The sequence below is a fragment of the Nycticebus coucang genome, chromosome 11, assembly GCF_027406575.1.
Source record: "Nycticebus coucang isolate mNycCou1 chromosome 11, mNycCou1.pri, whole genome shotgun sequence".
Lineage (NCBI taxonomy): Eukaryota > Metazoa > Chordata > Mammalia > Primates > Lorisidae > Nycticebus > Nycticebus coucang.
This window is the reverse complement of record NC_069790.1, coordinates 58,722,636-58,737,126: the sequence shown is the minus strand read 5'-3', so window position 1 is coordinate 58,737,126 and position 14,491 is coordinate 58,722,636. Positions and strand designations below refer to the sequence as shown.

At 44.0% G+C, this 14,491-nt stretch overlaps 1 protein-coding gene across 1 annotated transcript in view; it reads right to left on the bottom strand.

Annotated features, from left to right (window-relative positions):
• LOC128598322 (protein lifeguard 1-like) overlaps positions 1-14,491 on the bottom strand; it is a 32,459-nt gene that overhangs the window by 13,867 nt on the left and 4,101 nt on the right. The window contains exons 2-4 of the mRNA XM_053608696.1: positions 13,665-13,939; positions 4,999-5,077; positions 398-488 (exon numbers count right to left, since the gene is read on the bottom strand). Of these exons, the coding sequence (XP_053464671.1) occupies positions 398-488; positions 4,999-5,077; positions 13,665-13,939 (445 nt within the window). The remainder of the gene's footprint in view (positions 1-397; positions 489-4,998; positions 5,078-13,664; positions 13,940-14,491) is intronic.

Here is a 14,491-nt window from a genome sequence, read left to right as displayed (position 1 = left end):
GTTCATTGCTTACATGCAAGTTTGGGAACTAGATATGGACTCCACTTTTGTAATAAAATGTGTTTGTTAGACTGATAGAAATCCAAAAACTGTCAGGTTAACTGTTCCTGAAAGGTAGCCCAGACTCCGTGTGGGTTCCCTCCACGTGGCCTTCCTGTTTGCACAAAGCAATAGCCCAGGATCCCCAAATTCTTTAACTTACTAAAAGGGTGTGATGCTGTCTTGTAAGTTTTTTTACATCATTATAACCAGAATTCCACCAAGAAAATGTTTCACAAATAATTTCTGCTTGTATTACCACAGGAAGAGTGTCCACAATTAAAGGAATAAATTTAATAATATGCAAGAAATATGTTTCAGAGGTGACCTAGAACAGGTGCTAACAAGGGTTACTTACAAACAATCCCAGGAGAATGTAATTTGCAGGCACCTGGCGGCGGAGTTGCCCACAGCAAGCAAGTACAATAGTTACCACAATATATGCTACGCTGGAGAATAATTTAAAAACACGTGTTATTTGCTTCCGGTGACTATACCACATGCTATATTATACTAAGATAAGTCAGTATAGATACAGATATATATATCATTATGTTAACTCATATTAAGTATTATAAAGTAAACAAAAATTTTAATTATTAGTTTTACCTCTTTTTTAGCTTTTAAAATTAACTTTACTCACTGCCATCCACAGATAATCTATGGGGCATTTAAAATTTTTTATTTTGAGGGGCGGCGCCTGTGGCTCAGTCGGTAGGGCGCCGGTCCCATATACCGAGGGTGGCGGGTTCAGACCCAGCCCCGGCCAAACTGCAACCAAAAAATAGCCGGGCGTTGTGGGGGGCGCCTGTAGTCCCAGCTGCTCGGGAGGCTGAGGCAAGAGAATCGCTTAAGCCCAGGAGTTGGAGGTTGCTGTGAGCTGTGTGATGCCACGGCACTCTACCGAGGGCCATAAAGTGAGACTCTGTCTCTACAAAAAAAAAAAAAAATTTTATTTTGAAATAATTACAGATTTATAGGAAGTTGTAAAGGGACAGAGAGGTCCTGTGAAACCTTCACTTAGTAACCCCCAATGGTTACATCTTATGAATTTATAGTACAACACCCAGACCAGTAACTTGACCTTGGGACAGTATGTATGTATTACTCTGTGCTGTAGAACCGTGATGGAAATCTACGTGTAGATACATGTAATCACCACTGCAATCAAGATTCAGAATTATTCGATCAAGAAAACATCAAAAAAGACCCTCCCTTGTGCTACCCTACCCCTTTCTGGAGTAGAAATTGCCGATGCCAGGAAGGAGCCACTTAGGTCTGACCCAAAGTGGAGCCAGAAGGTCATGAAGGACGAGACCTCACACTGCTGTGTCTCAGATATGTCCAAGGTAAGAACACTTACAAGGACCACTCAAAACCCACAAGACATGCTGACTTGGCCTGCACATCCTGCACGTGTCTGTAACGGGATGTATCATGAGAAATTCCTCACTGACATAGCATTCCCATTAAGCTGCTCTCACAAAAACACTTGCTTCATGAGGGCTGTCTCCACCAGCTCCTGCCACAAGCCTTGGTGACCTGTGATTTCTGCTTTAAAATAGCTTACCTGGCTCGGCACCTGTAGCTCAAGGAGCTGGCCACACACCGGAGCTGGCGGATTGGAATCCAGCCCGGGCCCACCAAAACAACAATGACAACTACAACCAAAAAATAGCCGGGCGTTGTGGTGGGCGCCTATGATCCCAGCTACTTGGGAGGCTGAGGCAAGAGAATCACTTAAGCCCAAGAGTTGGAGGTTGCTGTGAGCTGTGATACCACAGCACTCTACGGAGGGCAACGTAGTGAGAGACTCTGTCTCAAAAAAAAAAAAATAAATAAATAAAATAGGGTGGCGCCGGTGGCGCCTGTGGCTCAGTGGGTAGGGTGCCGGCCCCATATACCAAGGGTGATGGGTTCAAGCCCAGCCCCGGCCAAACTGCAACAAAAAAACAGCCGGGCGTTGTGGTGGGCGCCTGTAGTCCCAGCTACTCGGAGGCTGAGGCAAGAGAATCGCCTAAGCCCAGGAGTTGGAGGTTGCTGTGAGCCGTGTGACGCCACGGCACTCTACCGAGGGCGATAAAGTGAGACTCTGCCTCTACAAAAAAATAAAATGAAATGAAATAAATAAATTAAATAGCCTACCTGAACCTCTCCTCTTTGTCTTTAAAAGGTTTCTCCTTACCTCCTCCGCTCTGCAGACACCTGTGGTCCTCCGTGGCTCATGTATCCCAACTGCAATCCTTCTGCCGCTCCCCAATGCACTGTTCTTTAGGAGAGCCTCTCTCTCTGCCATTAGGTTGACAATAGTAACACCACCACACATACACTCAACCCTACGTCCTGGCAACAGTTAATTTGGTTGTCTTCCATCCCTATAATCTTACATTTCAGGAATGTTATAACTTTGTCTCTGTTGCCCTGGGTGGAGTGCAATGTCATCATTGTAGCTGACTGCAACCTCAAACTCAGGCTCAAGTGATCCCCTGGATTCAGCCTCCTGAGTAGCTGGGACTATAGGTGCCTGCCACAATGCTTGGCTAGTTTTCCTATTTTTAGTTTAAACAAGGCCTTGCTCTTGCTCAGGCTGGTCTCAAACTCCTGAGCTCAAGTAATTCTCCTGCCTCATCCAGAGTGCTAAGATTATAGTTGTGAGCCCCTGAGCCTGGTCTCTTAACTCATTTTTTAAAATGTTTTTCTTTTCCTTTTCTTGTTTTTTTGAGGCAGTGTCTCACTCTGTCACCCTGGGTAGAGAGCTGGGGTATCATCATAGCTCACAGCAACCTCAAATTCTCAAATTTGGATCACTTCCTCAGCCTCCCAAGTAGCTGGGACCACAGGTGTGCACCACCACACCCAGCTAGTGGTTTTTTTTTTCTTCTATTTTTATTAGGGACAGGATCTCACTTTTGCTTGGGCTGGTCTTGAACTCCTGACCTCCTAGAGTGCTAGGATTACAGGTGTGAGCTACTGCACCCACCCTCTTTCACCTCATTTTTAATAGTAAAAGAATTTCAGGCATTAAATAACCAGTAGAAAAACCATGTTTTATTAAACCCGGTAATACTTACAGAATTAGAATTAAAATCCAGGAGGTTTTGTGTACCCACACTCTTAAATCTTTCCTGTTAAAAAAAAAATTACTATAAATTTACATAGCAAATAGTGTATTTTGCTAACTAATGTGATATTTAAGTAGAAATAAAGCAACATCATGAGAATAAAGGGAGAAATGTATGTAATTCATGACACATGAGGAATGAAATAGTGAAACATTGTTTTTCTTTCCTTTTCTTTTCTTTTTGAGACAGAGTCTCAAGCTGTCACCCTGGGTAGAGTGCTGTGGTATAACAGCTCACAGCAACCTCCAACTCTTGGGCTTAAGCGATTCTCTTGCCTCAGCCTCCCAAGTAGCTGGGACTACAGGGGCCTGCCACAATGCCTGGTTATTTTTGTTGTTGGTGGTAGTGGTTGTCATTGTTGCTTTTATCTGGCCCAGGCCGGGTTTGAACTCACCAGCATGGGTGTATGTGGCCTGCGCCCTACCCTCTGAGCTACGGGCGCTGCCCCTAAATACTGTTTTTCTTAAAATAAATATATTCATAAGAAATTCTAAGTCATATCTGGGTCAATGCAAATGTCCTGGTGAAGGTTTTTATTTTCATTTATTTTATATATGTATGTATGTATTTTTGAGACACAGAGACTCACTTTGCCACCCTGTGTACAGTGGTATGGCTTCACAGCTTATAGCAACCTCAAACTCTGGGGCTCAAGTGATTCTCTTGCCTTAGCCTCCCAAGTAGCTGGGACCACAGGCGCCCACTACAATGCCCAGCTACTTTTAGAGACAGGGTCTCACTCTTGCTTAGGCTGGTCTCCAACTCTTGAGCTCAAGGGATTCACTCATCTAGCCTCCCAGAGTGAAGGATTACAGGGGTGAGTCACCATACCCAGCAAGGTTTTCATTTTTAAAAATACTGGGATTGATATGTGCTAGAAGCCAAAGAAGTTAATTTCTCATATATTTGTTTCATAAATGTAGATTTTCATGGGATGGATATAAGCAGTGGTGAATCACGGTTCCTGAAACAATTCTTGAATTTAACAGTGTTCCAGCATCTCTATAACCCAACCCTTTCCCCTTTATCCGTTTTTTTTTTTTTTTTTGAGACAGAGTCTCACTTTGTCACCTTTGGTAGAGTGCGGTGGTGTCATAGCTCATAGCAACCTCAAACTCTTGGGCTCAAGCAATTCTCTTGCCTCAGCCTCCCAAATAGCTGGGACCACAGGTGCCCAAGACAATGCCTGGCTATTTTGTTTGTTTGTTTGTTTGTTTTTAGTGGCGAGGTGTTGCTCTGGCTCAGACTCAGGTCTTAAAACTGTGAGCTCAGGCAATCCACCAGCCTCTGCCTCCCAAAGCGGTAGGATTACAGGCATGAGCCACCATGCCCAGCTGGTTTTATCCAGTTTTATCTGTGGAAATAGCTCGGGGAAATTTATTTATTTATTTATTTAGTTGTTGTTGCAGTTTGGCCGGGGCTGGGTTCGAACCAGCCACACTGGGTATATGAGGCCGGCGCCCTACCCACTGAGCCACAGGTGCCACGTGGGAAATTTTAAAAAAATAGTGTAGTAATCACTCAGTGATTCTCTCCCCTGTATGTACGTTAAATACATTTGTATGCCTTTTCTTCAATAAAAAAGAAAAGAAAATCATACCCTAAATACAAGCAAGAAAAAGTTCTTGGCTTCAGAAGTTAAATTCTGGTAATCTACCACCACTTTGATCTAAGAAATGCCTCAGAAAAACAAATCTATAGAAATATTATCTCCTATGAATGACTAGGAAAAAAGAGACGCATTATTTTTAAATGATCAAAATTAAATCAAGCTGATTCAATAACAATTAACATTAACAACTTAATGTTTAATTTGATGTTAATAATAAAGACTTACCAGAAAATAAACACGCTCATAATTGCTACAGTGACCAACAACTGAACTGACAGGATGAAGAACACTTTTGTAATGAAAGCTGAGAAAACACAAACATTATTTTCATGACACAGTATGTGAAAGTAAAAATACAAATGTAATTACCTATTATTGAAATGCAGTGGAAGGAATTTTTTCTCTGAGTTTTTGAGGATGGGAAAAGCAGTGCTAGAGTACAGTCATCAAATGAAATATCAGAAATACAGCTCTGCAGAGCTCTTAGAGAACACTCAGGATCATCAGAGATGTTTTAGTAGAGATCTGAGGGTTTGTCCATTGCAGCTTCAACATTTTCAAGACAAATCAAAGATTTAACTTTTTTTTTTTTTGAGACAGGGTCTCATTCTGTAGCCCTCAGTGGAGTGCTGTGGCATTATAGTTCACAGCAACCTCAAACCCCTGGGGCTGAAGCAATCCTCTTGCCTCTCAGCCTCCTGAGAAGCTGGGTCTACAGGGACCCATCTCAACAACAGGCTATTTTCAGAGACAGGTCTCACTCTTGCTCAGGCTGGTCTCAAACTCCGGGAGCTCAGCCACCCACCTTGGTCTCCCAGAATGCTAGGATTACAGGTGTGAGCCACCCTGCCTGGCCTGATTTAGCTTCTTATTATGCACACCCCATCCTCCTTAGGATGAAAAATGATCTGAAAGTCTTAAGATATCCAGGCACATCACTAGGGATCCAGCTACACTACACCCCTTCATGGAATGTGCAACAGCAACGCCTCAAGATTGCAGGTAGAGAGTTCACCTCTCTCAAGACAGACTTAGGCTGCAGAGAGTTGGTAGAGATTCTCTCCCCACCTGTCTTAGTAACTCTCCTGTCTTCAACTTACTGATGCAGAAACCAGACAACGCAGACAACGTGGTGATTTATTAGTAAGACTAAAGAGTTCCGAGTGAAAAACAGGACAAAGCACAGTGCACAGTACAGTGGCATTTCTTTTCTTTCTTTCCTTTTTTTTTTTTTTTTTTTGAGACAGAGTCTCACTATGTTGCCCTCTGTAGAGTGCTGTGCCGTCACAGCTCACAGGAACCTCAAACTCTTGGGCTTAAGCGATTCTCTTGCCTCAGTCTCCCAAGTAGCTGGGACCGCGGGCACCCGCCACAACGCCAGCTATTTGTTGGTTATAGTTGTCATTGTTTGGCGGGCCCGGGCTGGGTTTGAACCCGCCAGCTCTGGTGTATGTGGCTGGCACCCTGCCGACTGAGCTATAGGTGCCAAGCCAGTGGCGTATCTTTTTGCTTATTTCCTACTGCTTTCCCTGGCTTTCCTGGGGCCCTCTGAATATGTCACTGGTAATGGCAATTTACTTTTGTTGTGGCTTTCTTCCAATTTAAAAGGGAAAAAATGAAATCATGCTGCTTCAGTTAACTTATGGGATCATCAACTCCATCTTTTTTTTTTTTTTGCAGTTTTTGGCCGGGGCTGGTTTTGAACCCTCCACCTCCAGCATATGGGGCCAGCGCCCTCCTCCTTTGAGCCATAGGTGCCACCCAACTCCATCATTTTGTTGGGCAATTTCTGTGTGGGGGAAGTATGACAACATAGCAATGGGACTGATCTATCTCAATCAAAATATCAGAACACATATTCCCAAAGATATGTTGCCTACGCCAAACTATTCATTTAGCTAACATGAATTTGGCATCTACTATTTAGCAGGGACCATAAAAGAATAAATATTAAGTGAGACTTAGCCTTGTAGGAATAGACACATAGAGAGATCAATGGGATAGAGTTGAGAGTACAGAAGTAAACCCTTCTGTTTATGGTCAACTGATTATTAACCAGTGTACCAGAACAATTTCCCAAGGAAATAACAATTTTTCAACAAATGGTACTGGACTAACTGGATATCCACATAAAAAAGGATAAATTTGGATCCCTTCATAATGCTGTACATAAAAATTAATGAAAAATGGATCATGGTCATAAATACATAATATAAAACTGTCAGAAGAAAGAATAGATGTAAGTTTTCATAAGCATCAATTAGGCACTGATTTCTCAGATATGACACCAAAGCACAAACAACAAAACTAAAAACAGGTAAATTGGATTTCATCAAAAGTAAAGACTTTGTGCTTCAAATGACACAACCAATAATGTGAAAGAAAACCTACAAAGGGTTCTCAATAAGGGACTTCCAATAAGGGACTAGTATTCAGAATATATAAAGAACTCTTGCAACTCAACTACAAAAAGACAGATAACACATTTAAAAATGAGCAAAGCTGGCTAGGCACCCGTAGCACAGTGATTATGGTGTCAGCCACATACACCAAGGCTGGCGGGTTTGAACGCAGCCAGGACCAGCTAAACAACAATGACAACTGCAACAACAACAACAAAATGACCAGGTATTGTGGTGGGTGCCTGTAGTCCCAGCTACTTGGGAGGCTAAGGTAAAAGAATCCCTTAAGCCCAAGAGTTTGAGGTTGCTGTGAGCTGTGATGTCACAGTACTCTACTGAGGGTGACATAGTGAGACTCTGTCTCAAAAAAAAAAAAAAATGAGCAAAGATTATATAGTGCCCTCTAACATTGACCCTGGGCTTGGTCACATGACCTGCTTTGGCCAACAGAACATTTGTAAGTGTGATGCAAGCAGATGCTTGATAAATTGCTTATACGTCGGGACTTGTCCACCTGGCACAGTTCTTGGGAACCAGCTGCTGTGTAGTGGAAAAGCTCAATCTACAAGAAGACAGTCAAAATCAACAATTGCCAGCATGTCGTGGAATCAGGATGGCTACATAGCAGCCTCAGCCACCATCTGATTATAACTGATGGGGGCGCCCAATGAAGACAAGTATAGGATTGCCTGACTAAACCAGGGAACTCACAGAATCATGAGAGAAAATAAAATGGATTGTGTTTTTAAAAAGTGGCCAAAAGGGTTTGAGCACATAATTTGGGATTTGAGCACATAATTCCTCCAAAAAAGACATATGAATGGCCAATAAGCATGTGAAAAGCTGTTCAACACCATTAATCATCATGGAAATACAAATCAAAGAGCAGGTATGGTGGCTCATGCCTGTAATTCTAGCACCCTCAGAGGCTGAGTCAAGAGGAGTGCTTGAGGTCAGGTGCTCAAGACCTGCCTGACCAAAGCAAAGCCCTGTGTCTACTACAAAATAGAAAGATTAGCCGGATGTGGTGGGCATCTAAGTCCCAGCTACTCAGGGGGCTGAGGCAGGAGGATCTCTTGAGGTTGCTGTGAGCTAGGCTAAGGCCATGACACGTGAGACTCTGACTCAAAATGAAAAAAGAAATGCAAATCAAAACTACAATGAGATGCCACTTCACCCATATTAGAATGACTATAATCCAAAAGACAGACAATAGTAAGTGTTGACAACAAGGTGGAGAAACAGGAACCCTCAGACATTGCTGGTTGCATGTAAAAGGGTGCAGCTACTTTGAAAAAGTTTGGCAGTTCCTCAAAGGGTGATACATAGAGTTATCACATACAGCAAGTCCTAGGTGTCAGGGGAAATGTAAATACATGACTACACAAAACTTTGAATATGAATGTTGATCGCAGCATTATTCATAACCTAAAAATGTGAACAATTCAGATGTCTATCAACTGATGACTGGATAAACATATTATATGGACATAAAAAGGAATGAAGTACGGACACACTACCACACAGGTGAATCTTGACAACCTTATGCTAAGTGAAGGAAAAAATTCACAAAAGACCCCATGTTGCATGATTCCATTAATAGGAAATGTTCAGAAGAGACACAGACATAGAGTCTTCTGAATGTAGATTAGCAGTTGGTAGGGAGAGGGAAGGGCAAGTGGGAGTAACTGCTAATGGGGATGGATTTCTTTTTTTTTTTTTTTTTGTAGAGACAGAGTCTCACTTTATGGCCCTCGGTAGAGTGCTGTGGCATCACACAGCTCACAGCAACCTCCAACTCCTGGGCTTAAGCGATTCTCTTGCCTCAGCCTCCCGAGTAGCTGGGACTACAGGCGCCCGCCACAACGCCCGGCCATTTTTTGGTTGCAGTTCAGCCGAGGCCGGGTTTGAACCCGCCACCCTCAGTATATGGGGCCGGCGCCTTACCCACTGAGCCACAGGTGCTGCCCGGGGATGGATTTCTTTTTGAAGTGATAAAAGTGTTCTATGTTGATTGTGGTGATGGCTTAATGACTCCGGAAATATACTAAAACCCACTGAACTGTACACTTAAAATTTTATACTTTGTAAATTATATCTCCATAAAGTTGCTTTTAGAAATTGTAACACCCATAATTCTTTTTTTTTTCTTTTTAAGAGATGGGGTCTTGCTATGTTGCCCAGGCTGGAGTGCAGTGGCTATTTACAGGTGCAATCCCATTACTGATCAGCACAGGAGTTTTTTGACCTGCTCCATTTCCAACCTGGGTGGGTTCACCCCTCCTTTAGGCAACCTGATGGCCCCTGCCCCCCAGAGGTCCCCATGTTGATGCCTAACTTAGTGCAGACACCCGATTGGCATAGCGCACTACAGCCCACAACTCCTGGACTCAAGCCATCCTCCTGTCTCAGCCTCCCAAGTAGCTGGGATTACTGGTGTGTTCCACCATGGCTGGCTCACCCATAATTCTTTTTTTTTTTTTTTTGGTTTTTGGCCAGGGCTGGGTTTGAACCCGCCACCTCCAGCATATGGGACCAGCGCCCTACTCCTTGAGCCACAGGCACCGCCCTCACCCATAATTCTTAATCCATTATCTTGCTACAATTTTTCTTTTTTCCCCACAGTACTTTCATTTTCTTATATACTATGTAATTTTTATTTTTACTTATTTTTTTTAATTAATTAGTTTGGGGGTGGGGACAGAGCCTCACTCAGTCATACTACCAGTCATGGTAGAATGCCATGGCCTTATAAACTCACAGCAACCTCAAACTCTTGAGCTCAAGCAATCCTCTTGCCTCAGCTTCCTGAGTAGCTGGGACTAAAGGTGCCGGCCAAAATGGCTGGCTACCTTTTCTAGTTTTGATAGAGATAGGGTCTCACTCTTTCTCAGGCTGGTCTTAAACTCCTGAGCTCAGGTGATCCACCCACATCGGCCTCCCAGAGTGCTAGGATTATAACTACCTCGCTCGGCCTTATTAGGTAATTTCTAAAAAGGGGAACAGCCCAGCCTTTGCCCTCCAGGAGAAGCAGATACAAATAACCAACTCTAACATTGGTGAGGAGGCTTTACATATTTTTCAATAGTACCTTCTCATTTCCTCATCTGCAAAAATGGCAATATGACAACTTCATTTACAGAGTGATCGTAAGAACGAAATGCAATAACTTTCCTCTTGCATAACACCGCATGGAGGCTTGGTATCTGTGGCAGAGCCAGCCAACTGCTATTTAAGTAACTATCAATTCTCCCTGACTTCCTCACTATCTGACCTAGATCTTACAAAGGTGGCAATGGGCCCAACCGAAAAACTACAAATAGAGGTGGTCATGTGATACCAGTAGGGTCAGTGATATGTCATTGAAAACTCTTGGGTGTGGTTCCTGGGAATGCCTCTGAAAAGAAGTCTGATCTGGCTCTCAGGACACCTGTCCATGAATGGCACCCCATTGGAGTTGTAGGCGCTGCAGCCCTCCTTTGGAGCTTCTTTGCCTTTTCCTTTCTTATCTCAAAGGCAAAAGCATCTTTCCAGTCACAGGATGGAACGTGAGGGCCACAGCAAGGGGATTCAAAGCTCATAGGCCACCTGCAAGTTGTCTAGTCCCTAAAAAGGCCTAAGGATGACAAAGTGGACACCCAGGACCTACAGGACTAGCCTTGAGCTACCTACCCTCAAGCTTCATCTTTCATGAGAAAAAAAACCAAAACACTTCTCATTTATTTAAGCCACAGTTTTCTAGATTTCTATTACTTACTGCTGACTGTATTTCCCAACTTACACAGGATTAATACCTAGGATATTGAATTAGAATTAATATATATATTTATGTGTCACATATATAGTGACAGAGTCTCAGTCTGTTGCCCCAGGTAGAGTGCTATGGCATCATAGCTCACAGCAAACTCAAACTCCTGGGCTCAAGTGATCATCTTGACTTTTTTTTTTATTATTAAATCATAGCTGTGTACATGAATGCAATCGTGGGGTACAATGTGCTGGTTTTATATACAATTTGAAATATTTTCATCAAACTGGTTAACATAGCCTTCACCGCATTTTCTTAGTTGTTGTATTAAGACATTTATATTGTACACTTAGTTAATTTCACATGTACCCTTGTACACTGTAGGTGTGGTCCCTCCCATTACCCTCCCTCCACCCATCCTCCCCCCTCTCTGCCCCTCCCTCTCCCATCCTCTTAACCAGGCATGCTCAAACTTTTTAAACAGGGGGCCAATTCACTGTCCCTCAGACCGTTGGCGGGCCGGACTATAGTTTAAAAAAAAAACTATGAACAAATTCCTATGCACACTGCACATATCTTATTTTGAAGTAAAAAACAAAACGGGAACAAATACAATTCACACGGCTTCATGTGGCCCGCTGGCCGCAGTTTGAGGACGCCTGCTTGACTTTTTCACTCAGCCCTCAGTAGGTGGAACTATAGACACCTGCCACACGTTTGGCTAGTTTTTCTATTTTTAGTAGACTTTGGGTCTCTCTCTCGTTCAGGTTGTTCTCAAACTCCTGAGCTCAACAGTCCACCGGCCTCATTGTCCCAGAGTGTCAAGATTACGGGCGTTAGCCACTGCGCCCTGCCAGAATTATTAATTTTTTAAACTTAAGCCACTATTATGGTAGGTAAGAACTTTTTACACGGCTCAGCACCTGTAGCTCAGCAGCGAGGGCGCCAGCCACATACACCAGAGCTGGTGGGTTCGAACCCAGCCCGGGCCTGCCAAACAACAATGACAACTACAACCAAAAAAAAAAAGGCAGGCGTTGTGGCAGACGCCTTGGGAGGCTGAGGCAAGAGAATCGCTTAAGCCCAAGAACTTGAGGTTGCTGTGAGCTGTGACACCATAGCACTCTACTAAGAGCAACAGAGTGAGACTCTGTCTCAAAAAAAAGAACACGTTACATTCAATAATGAGTTCACATCCCCCTTTTTTTTTGTGACTATTTACTTCTTTATTTGATTGATTTTAATATTTATTTGTTTATTTATTTATTTATTATTATTATTTTTTTTTTGTAGAGACAGAGTCTCACTGTACCGCCCTCGGGTAGAGTGCCCTGGCGTCACACGGCTCACAGCAACCTCTAACTCTTGGGCTTCCGCGATTCTCTTGCCTCAGCCTCCCGAGCAGCTGGGACTACAGGCGCCCGCCACAACGCCCAGCTATTTTTTTTGTTGCAGTTTGGCCGGGGCTGGGTTTGAACCCGCCACCCTCGGCATATGGGGCCGGCGCCCTGCTCACTGAGCCACAGGCGCCGCCGGGTTGTTTTTTTTGTGTGTGTGTGTAGAGACAGAGTCTCACTGTACCGCCCTCGGGTAGAGTGCCGTGGCGTCACACAGCTCACCGCAACCTCTAACTCTTGGGCTTACGCGATTCTCTTGCCTCAGCCTCCCGAGCAGCTGGGACTACAGGCACCCACCACAACGCCCAGCTATTTTTTGGTTGCACTTCAGCCGGGGCCGGGTTTGAACCCGCCACCCTCCGTATATGGGGCCGGCGCCCTGCTCACTGAGCCACAGGCGCCGCCCGTTTATTTTTTAATTTATTTGATTTTTTTTTTTTTGGTGAGGCAGACTCTCACTATGTCACCCTCCGTAGATTGCCGTGGTGTGGTGTCACAGCTCATAGCAACCTCCAACTCCTGGGCGTCAACGATTCTCTGGCCTCAGCCTCCCAAGTACCTGGGACTACAGGAGCCCACCACGACACCGGGCTATTTTTGCTTTGTTGCAGTTGTCATTGTTGTTTAGCTTGCCAGACCGGCTCGAATCTGCCAGCCTCCTTGGTGGATGTGGTTGGTGCCTTAACCACTGTGCTATGCACCACCACCCCACCCCACGCCAGCCTATTTATTTATGTATTTATTTAATATTTTTCTTCTCCTGCGGGTTTTGACTGGGATGGTGTTTGAACCTGCCACCTCTGGTATGTGGGGCCGGTGCCCTACTCCTCTGAGCCACAGGCACTGAACTCACATCCCCCTTTTTAAAAGCACAAAAATTGTTTATCATATGTTTATTATGAATTTCTGAATGCCCTGGACAATTTGGGGGCAGTCTATACCAATGTTTCATGATAAAGCATGACTAGGAAAAACTAAAAACAAAATTAAATCTTCCTGACAACCCGCCCTGTGGGAGCATTTTAAAAGAACATCTGCTCTGGCGGCGCCTGTGGCTCAGTGGGTAGGGCACCGGCCCCATATACCGAGGGTGGCGGGTTCAAACCCGGCCCCGGCTGAACTGCAACAAAATAATAGCCGGGCGTTGTGGTGGGCGCCTGTAGTCCCAGCTGCTCGGGAGGCTGAGGCAAGAGAATCGCGTAAGCCCAAGAGTTAGAGGTTGCTGTGAGCTGTGTGAGGCCACGGCACTCTACCCAAGGGCGGTAAAGTGAGACTCTGTCTCTACAAAAAAAAAAAAGAACATCTGCTTTTCTCTTATAAAAAAACAAATGTCTTTATGCTTACCTTTGCGGGTTGCTGCCTCAGTGAATGCAGAGGGAAAATTTTCATTGCTGTTATTTGTGTTGGGCTCATCAAAAACTTGTACCACAAAAGTATTCAACCGCTCATTAGCGCTTTCTGTTAGTGGCTTATGCTGAGTTTTTTGGGGTTCAGCTGAGGACCGTGGTTCTTGCCGACCAGATTTAGAATCGGGGTTTTGATCTGCTGTTTTCCGAACCAGATATTGATGATCTCCAGAACTAAAGTCTATTGGTTCACTAACCTCCAAGTCCATTTTCCTGGAAGGAGAGAATTGTTGTTCATGTCCTTAAGATCATAACTCTGCAAGCTTAGCAACCTCGTAATAGTCAGACGATTTTTTTCTTAATTTTAACTGCCTTGTCTCAATACTTACCAAGGGGGTGCTTAATAAATGAATGACGGACAAATACTTTTAAAATGAGGCAAATAGAGTAAAATAATTCACATTCTATTATGAAATTAATATATTTGTTTTATGAGACAGAGTCTCACTATGTCGCCCTCGGTACAGTGCTGTGGCATCACAGCTCACAGCAACCTCAAGCTCTTGGGCTTAAGCGATTCTCTTGCCTCAGCCTCCCAACTAGCTGGGACTACAGGTGCTCGCCACAACACCTGGCTATTTTTTGGTTGCAAATAATGGCGGTTGGTCATTGTTGTTTAGCAGGCCTAGGCCAGGCTCCAACCTACCAGCCTCAGAGTATGTGGCCAGTGCCCCACTCACTGAGCTACAGGCACAGCCCTGTGAAATTAATATTTTTTATAATATATCAGTTTATAAGGAGCTAATGAGCTCCAAGCATGGAGCT